We start from the raw sequence: 9,169 nt of genomic DNA on the forward strand, positions 1-9,169 counted from the left end.
TTATAAACTATGTAGCTTTGAGTTATACATCGCACCTGGAGATACGTAGAAGTGAAATTCAACGTCTCGTCAAACACTATAACAAAAACACTAAAATTATCTTTTGTATTGCCATGAACTACGAAGCTTTGAGTTCCTCATTGTACCCGAGGATACGTAGGAGCAAAACTCGCAGTCTTGTCAAACACCTTAATAAAAGCCTTTTTGCGATCCTTTTTATATTCCTTTATACTTTTGATTATTCGAAGGAAACAAATGACATAAGCCTACAGTCAACCGCAAATTTAACTAAAAGGTTCTTGTTGAGTACAACAGACATGATGGATGCTAATACATTCACTTTGCATAGTCGACTTCCAAACCGAATTTGGTTGCAACGACTATTTTCTTTTTCATTTAAGGATTTTATTGATATTTTCCCTTTTTCTTCTTTGGAATAAATAAAGTTTTGTGGCGACTCTGTTCGAATAATTTTTTTACGACTCTGCGAATGATCGTATTTTTTAGAGATGCGACAATGTGGAATCTTTCTCAAAAAAAACTACCTTCATCTTCTTTCGAGATGCAATAGTAGAGTCTATGTATATATATAAAGTTGTTAAGTTTTAGAGCCAAAATTTATGATAATATAGTCATTTCAATATTATTTAGTTATTATTATTATTAAATATTTTGAAAAAAATTAAATTTTCTTATTTAAAAATATTTTGTATTTTCTTCGACTAAAGCTAAAAAAACCTAACTTTTGTTCCACTAACTATTAAAATCCGTTTTTTTCTTTTCTCTATTAAATCATTTAAGGTAAATTTCAATTAATTAACCAAAAAGTTTTTAAATTTAAATGTTTTGATTCTAGTTCAGCTTTGGATTTTTTATCTTATTGTTTTTTACTATTTTTACTCTATGATTTTTTTTGAAAATTTTGTGGAAAATATCTTTATTTATTATATATAATAATACAAATTATTAAATTATTTCTATTTTCCTTTTTAGTTTTGTTTTATCTATGATTTAATTAAAAGACTAGATTTTTGTCGGATCAAAGATCAAATATGGACTTAAATAATTTAAAATAACTAAAATATAAAGTAAAATAATAAGAGTTTAATGATAATGCACTAACAGTGTAAAAAATATATTATTTTGTCATATTATATAAGTAAAAAAATTATTTTACACTATCATCAAATAGAAATATATCATTTTGTCATGTCAATTTTCAGTGCATCACCCCTTTTCTCAAATAATAATAATTATCATTTTTAAAAACTCATGTTTTATTATTATATACTACCTACAATATCTACATTTTTAAATTATTAAGTGTTAAATGCTATATTGATTTTAATTCTATGCCAAAAATAACAACCACATCATTTTTAATATATATTTTTTATTTTATAAATTTTACTCTATGTTTTAATTCTATTTTTTAATTTTGTTGCATTAACATATATATATATATATATATATATATATATATATATATATATATATATATATATATATATATATATATATATATATATATATATATATATATATATATATATATATATATATATATATATATATTCAAAATAATAGTAATTACCAAATAAAAAAATGACAATAATAAATGTCTCACCATTGAATATGATTCAAACTCCTCCATTATCCATTTAACTTATTTTGATCCTAGATAATTTGTCATTTTTATTCCATTACTATTTATTTAAACTCATATGATAGTATTATCTATTTACTTTTTCAATATTAAATCTAAAGAATATTAAATATAGTCTGTAAAGTCTAACCCAAATGATAGGTATGAATGTCGTAGAACAGACGTGTCATGAATTTATGACTTACTATTAACAATTTATTTAAAAAAATGTATTTTGTTAAAATTCAAATTTAATATTGACAAAAAAAAAATTAATACATTTGAATTCTTGTTTAATTTGAGAATTACAACAGAAAAATCATCAGAGTCACAGCTGTCAAGTTTTGGCAAGGTGAGAGCTTCTTCCTTACCACAACAACCCGCTTCAAAATGCAACTGTTCCGCATCTCACCACCTTTCTGTACCTTCACTTGCTAAAACATTTCTCAACACACTAATTCAACTTTTCGCACCTCTCTTTTTCTTTTTTTTAAGAACTGTATACACAGGCTTCGTTGCAGTATCATTGAATTGTAACTATAATCAATCATGTCGCTCGAGAAGAGCAAAGAGAAAGAGAACGAGTTTTTTGTCGACGCTACCGAAGAAGAAACCGATATCGAAGCTGTTAACTACGATAGTGAAAGTAGTCATGAAAATGATGGTGGCAGTTACGATGAACTCGATCGCAATGAAGGACAACCTGAATCTTTCTCTTCTCAACAATGGCCTCAAACTTTCAAGTATTCTTCTTCTTCTTCATGTCAAATATGTATAGATTTTTTTATTTTTTTTTATTTTATGTTATTGTAATGATTATGATTTTTGTTATTTTTGTTATATGATGATGATAGTGAGGCTATTGATCCTTTAACGATTAATGCTCCGAATCTTGGATCAATTCTGAGAGCGCCGAGTGTTCTATACTCGAGCTTTGTGAGTCGTTCATCAAGGAGTTATTTGGAGTTACAAGATGGAAAGGCTTCTTTTCTGTCTGGGAGTCAAATTCAGGAAGGCTTTCCTAGACAATCGACATGGTGGGAAAAAGCTTCAATTCAAATGCACGTTCCTGAAGAATTGTCTCCTGGCTATGGATGTAGCTTCACTCAGACTATATTTAATGGTATCTTACTTCATTTCATTTTAGTAATTCAACTATGTAGCACCGACACCACTGAAAAAAAACGTCAGTGCCAATTGGACACCTGACCGACACTCGTGATTATTTTTAATGTATTCATTTTTTCAAATTATTATTAGTGTTGCGTGTCACACACATGGATTAATGTTTCGGGTGTCCATGCTTCATAGTCGGCCGCATTTGCTATTGTGATGTTGTTGCAGAGACCTCTAAAAACTTTATATCACGGCTGCAATAGCAGCTTCTGACTGCTGTTTTGATTTTGAAATATGGTTTCAATATTATGTACTTGTGCTGAATTACCGTTAAATCTAAAATACAGTCACAGCTATGCCGCAAATCTTGATATTTCAAAAAATGCAAGAAAATGCGGCTGATGTGGCCGAAATTGTAATTGTGACGTTGTTGCGAAGACATGTAAAGTTTTTATATTGTGGTTGTAATTGCTGTAGCTAAGGACAAAAAAAATGTAGTTTGTTATTTGGCATATAAATTACTATAAAGCGTGCTCCTTTATGTAAGGGATCATTTTATGAGGTAATGTTGTACTTGGCTAGGGATTAATGTGATGGCTGGAGTTGGGCTTCTATCTACACCTGATACTGTGAAACAAGCTGGGTGGGCCAGTATGTTGGTGATGGTTATTTTCGCAGTTGTGTGCTGTTATACAGCAGAACTAATGAGACATTGCTTTCAAAGCAGAGAAGGCATCCTTAGCTACCCAGATATAGGAGAAGCTGCATTTGGAAAATATGGCCGAGTTGTTATATCAGTAAGAATGTTTCTGCTTTTTGATTAATTTTTGGAGAGAACTTGCTTGTTTTTTTGCATAATCTTTCTTAGTATGAAATTCCTTAAAGTCTTTTTTCAAACCCTTGTCTTTTTTAAGGGTATAACTGCTGATTAAATCCCTTTTAAGAGTAAAATTATGTTCTTCTTTCTGTTATGTTCTTGCTCACAAACAATTGTTATGTTCTTCCTACTTATGGTTCAGTCCTATTATATTTTTCTTCTCTGTTTAAGTATTTTTTCCATTTCGCTTTCGTCTGTTTCTTTGGCCCCATGATATGATATTTCTCTATTTTATTTATTTCAACGAGTGCTAAAGAATGGTGACATAATATGTATTTTCTACTGCATAGTATGATGGTTTAAACAATGTGTATACTGACATTTTATTTTCAATTTTTATCTTGTTGCAGATTGTTTTGTACACCGAATTATATGTAAGTGCTGCAGTGCATCCATTTCCTTTTGCCTTTATTACTCTGCAGAATCTATATGACACATATCAATCATTTATGAATGCAGTCATATTGTGTGGAATATATCATCATGGAAGGCGATAACCTTACTGGTCTTTTTCCTGGAACGTCCTTGCATTTGGGAGGTTTGGATTTGGATGGCAAGCACTTATTTGCAATTTTGACTGCACTTATTATTCTCCCTACTGTTTGGTTGAAGGATCTTCGTATAATCTCCTATCTCTCAGGTTAATACTTTTGACGATCCGAAAATATAAAGTTGTGGAGACAATACTGATATAATATAAAGTATATGTAGGAGCAGCTAGTTTGTATCTCCCAATGTCTATTGAAAATATCCATCCTTATTTTAAACCTCTTTCTTGCAAGCATTTACTGAGATAACTTGTGATGGTTCTGCAGCTGGAGGGGTTATTGGTTCAATGTTGATCGCTATTTGTGTTGTTCTTGTTGGGACAAGAAATGATGTTGGATTCCATCAGACTGCTCCATTCGTAAAGTGGAGTGGCATTCCATTTGCTTTTGGTATCTATGGGTTTTGCTTTGCAGGACATTCAGTTTTTCCCAATATATATCAGTCTATGGCTAACAAAAGAGAATTTACAAAGGCAATGATCATATGGTATGCTTTGCTACGTAACTTTCTTTGTCAGTGGCAACCAAGGTTATTATTATTTTTTATTTAAAAAAGGTCCGCGTTAAGGCATCGAGTTTTTTGGTGTCTCTGTGACTACTATTGAGACCTCATTAGCAGCATTTGACCATGACTCTGCAATATCAAAGAGCCTGATGTGGCCGTTACTGAGACTGCAATTTAAAATCTTGATAGCAACACATGTTTTCTTAAGTGTTTTCATTTACCTCTACATTTTATTCTTGTACAGTTTTGTTTTGCCCATGTTTTTATATGGAGGTGTCGGACTGGCGGGATATCGCATGTTTGGTGAAAAGACATTGTCTCAGATTACATTGAATCTACCACCAAATTCACTTGCTTCCAAAGTCGCTTTGTGGACTATAGTAAGAAATTTTGGGGCCGCTCTGCATTATTTTTGTATATTTTTTTCTTTCTTTCAAGGTACATTTGTATTGTTTCTAATTTTGTTTGTTTTCTCTTTCAGGCAATTATTCCGCTAACTAAATATCCTTTTCTGTCATTAAAGTGGAACTATGCTTGATCATTTGCTATTTCTAATAATTATGTCATTGAAGTGGAACTATGCTTGATCATATTATGAAGGCATTATAGAATTTCAATTTGCTTCTTTTTTTCTTTTTCCTTTTCCCTTAACTATCAACAAATATGCTTTGATGATGAACCCACTGGCAAGAAGTGTAGAGGAATTGTTGCCTGCTAGCATCTCAAACACTAATTGGTGTTTTCTTCTTCTAAGAACAGCACTGGTTACATCTACTGTTGTTGCTGCTTTTCTGATTCCATTTTTTGGTAAGTATTAACCTCTGTCTCTAATACAATACATTTCTATGTCTTCACATTCAGCGTATACTCAAGAAAATTATATCACTATAGCTACAAATGGTCGGCCCTTTGCAGCGCCATGCTACAAATATCCGATACTCGGTTAGAGCATCAATCATGCTACATCATGTTCAACAACTTCCAACTTTCTATTTCTTCCAAGTTCCAACTATGAAACTATTTAAGAATTTATAATGGTTCTCACAGAAATTATATTTTATTATTAAGAACCAACTGGTTGTTTATGCTCAGGTATTGTAAATATGATTTATGTTCGTTAGGGTATTAGTGTGATTTTGTCTTGATTATACTTTCCTTTCTTAGTTAATCATTTCCCTAACTCTTGGAATTGTTTAGGAGGCTCATGCTAATTATAAACGTACATTCTCCTGACATAATTTAGACAAGATATTCAGTCTCAAGTTGGTATGGAGAACCAGGTTTAAAATCCTAGCTTTTCTTTGGCTCTTAGGTGTCCAAGAGACGATCAAGGCTTCTCTAAAGTGAGCAATTCACTTTAGATAGTAAAGTGAGTAATATCAATTGTTAATAATCAAATCAATGGTTGATAGTATATGTACATGCATAACATATTATAGGTGGTTACAATATGAAACATTGATTTCCTCACTATAGTAACTACTCACTTTAAAGGAGGCCAATCCTCAAGAGACACCTCTGTTTGATCTCAGCCATCACCAGAGCCTCTTCCGCCGCCAACGACGGAGATACACGCCTCACCATTGTGATCAGATGCTTCCTAATTTCCTAAACTTGAAACCCCGTCGACAAAAGCTCTGTCTCACGCAACAACATTGCAGACATTTTTTGGGTGCAAGTATGCCGCCCACTGGCGGTCTGTTTGTATCTCTATTTCTTCTCTGTCTCAATTGTTTTCCCTTGCTCTATTGGGCACCAAACTATTGCATCATCAAACAATTTATATAGAACTAGTGATGTATATTTTACCAACTTTTTGGCCGCCGTCAAAAAAGCTGTGAAGCTTTGTCATTGCTCTTTAAGAACCAGTTCTTATCTTGGATCATTGATGACACGTGATATTTTATTTTTTAGTTTCAATATTTTTTCTCATGTGGGAATGACTATTAGATATTTAGATCATCAAATAGGCATTGAATTGTTAAATTACACTATTATAGTAAATCCCAGAACTATTTTTTCATCTTACAGCTCTTATTGTCCTTAAAAAAATCTTGAAGTGCTAACTGCTAAATACTAATTACATATTTGCTTATCTGCACAAGAAATGTGTTTCTATGTGCATATATTTAGATGAAAGCAATTTTATTACAAAATCTGTATTAAAAAATCACTACTGGTATAATGTGTCGGATGGATAATATGGTCGTGACATCTTTTGTTATAATTTCAGGGCTAGTGATGGCTTTAATTGGTTCTCTCCTCAGTGTTCTTGTGGTAAGCATATACTTGTGTACTTTCTTTTAAAGGAACAGGATTTGAAGGAAAAATACTACTTATACGCATGAACACTAACAGCTACAATTTGCTCTAAATATTTTTTCCTCGCTATTTTGGACTGAAACGTCATCCCCTCACCCTAAATTTTTCTTTAGAACAAAACGGATTAGTCATCCCCTCACCCTAAGTTTTTCTTTAGAAAAAACCCGATTTGCCTTCTGTCTTTCTGTAGTTTCTTTTTTAACGTTTCACTTGTTAGTATTATTGTACAAAAGCATTCATTACTTGTCATATCTGGGGTAAATTTCCTGCTTTGTATTAAATATTCTTGAATGCTCTGCCACATATTGATCTTAAGCTAAAATATAACTTGACTAGCAAATAGGCATGGTATGTATGGCTATAGAATGTCAAGCTTCAGGTCTGGATTTAAAGTTTAAGCTTCCGTATGGGTCCAACATTGATAATAAGTAATCGTATGATATGCTTAGCAAATTTTAGCAAATCCTAGTATACTGTGTGGTGAAATATTCATATTTGTAGTCTAGGATTTGCTCTTCAATTTTTTTTGACGTATATACATTTACAACTATCTTTATTGTCCACATAGATTGGTCATTTGCTTCAGCTAATATTGAAGATTTAATTCATGTAAACTGCTACATAATGTTGGATTGCTAAATTTTTCAGGCAGTGGTATTGCCAGCTTTATGTTTTCTAAGAATTGTGGGGAAAAAGGCAACAAAAACACAGGTATATATCAGTTTTACCGACCTTGTTAATTTTATGTTTTTCCAAGTGCAATGATCTTATTTATGAAAATTGTTTGTTAGAGTAGTAAATTCTATTCACCAGCTTTGATCATTAATTTCAGAAGAGGAGTACCCTTTAGAGGGCATGTAAAAATAACAGTTTTTTTTTTACAATAAAAATAACAGTTGAATACATGTTAGTACAGAGCCATAATTATGAATACTTAATTGTTCATGTTAGCTGAGCTTTACACAGCTGAATCTATGAAAATTCTCTCTCCTTATTTTAATGGCATTATTGCAGGTTGCTCTCAGTGTTGTAATTACTGCATGGGGAATAGTTTGTGCTGCTTTTGGATCATATTCATCTCTACTAAAGATTATAAACCAGCACTGACACCTTTTTAATTTCAGCAAGTGGCCAGTTACTTATCTTTGTAGCCATTGGTATATGCATGTCCCATTGAGGTATACTCATGTGGTGTCTTCTTTTGACTGCACTTATTGAAAATGGAGTCAAACTTAAGCTGTTCAGATTGCCATTTGAGAGCAATATTTTTGAGCATTTTCTTTGTGATTAGCAGTTACCACCATGGTGGTGGTTCCTTAATTACTGGGTACTAGTAATACTGTGAGCTATATCTTGTTAGAATTTCTATTTTTTTTTCTCTTCCTTTGAGAAAGTTCAAAATGAACTTAATATTTTTAAATCATTGTCGATTAACCTTGAAGGATTATCTTATACGTGTTAGATTATATTAATAGAGTTGTGTTTTTTTACACATAAATTTGACGTCAAAATTTAACAACTTAGATGATAACATAATTTAAATATGTGATTAATTATGTTATATAGATTGTTAATGAATGTAACAAGGTTTCACATTCATTGATTATCAACTGAACACAATTAATTACATTTTTAAAGATCAACAACTATAATCTTCACACAAACAGGCATTGTAGTTAATGTATTTATTTTACATGGTAGCAATTTTTTTTATCTTGTGGTGCAGATTAGACAGAATGATAGTGTATATTTTTATTTGTAACTCTGTTTTATGTTTTTCATCTATTATAAAATCAGTTACAGCATAGCACTACAAGTGTTTGAAAGGCGACCCACTATAACTGTCTACTATAGACGGTTGTCGCCAATGAATGAGAATTTTTTTCTGGGATAGTTATTCACTGTTACAATGAGATGTTTACAAATTACACATTTCAGTTGCTACTTTACTTGATGTCTCTTATTTAATTGATATCTCTTATACGTCAGACACAAGCTCAATGGAGACTGAACTGTGAAGAATGGCCAGTCACAATTGAGTTTGTAAATTACTTTTAATTTGTCCCTGTGCTGAAGAAATTTTGAGAAAGAGAAAGGTTTTGGTTAGCAGATCTGTCCATTGATCCGTGTTTGAAATATGAACACAGAGCTTTAGA

General features: G+C 31.6%; 1 protein-coding gene across 1 annotated transcript; it reads left to right on the forward strand.

The window, feature by feature from the left end:
* Nucleotides 1–1,908: 1,908 nt before the first annotated feature.
* LOC127126431 (amino acid transporter AVT1A) lies at nt 1,909–8,433 on the forward strand. The gene is made up of 13 exons (XM_051055355.1): nt 1,909–1,997; nt 2,141–2,388; nt 2,500–2,768; nt 3,344–3,558; nt 3,989–4,012; nt 4,098–4,278; nt 4,454–4,673; nt 4,936–5,071; nt 5,173–5,190; nt 5,351–5,498; nt 6,925–6,968; nt 7,662–7,724; nt 8,028–8,433. The coding sequence occupies exons 2-13, from the start codon at nt 2,195–2,197 to the stop codon at nt 8,118–8,120; spliced, it is 1,605 nt and encodes a 534-aa protein (XP_050911312.1). The 5' UTR covers nt 1,909–1,997; nt 2,141–2,194; the 3' UTR covers nt 8,121–8,433.
* Nucleotides 8,434–9,169: the final 736 nt, after the last annotated feature.

The sequence above is a fragment of the Lathyrus oleraceus genome, chromosome 3 (assembly GCF_024323335.1).
Source record: "Lathyrus oleraceus cultivar Zhongwan6 chromosome 3, CAAS_Psat_ZW6_1.0, whole genome shotgun sequence".
Lineage (NCBI taxonomy): Eukaryota > Viridiplantae > Streptophyta > Magnoliopsida > Fabales > Fabaceae > Lathyrus > Lathyrus oleraceus.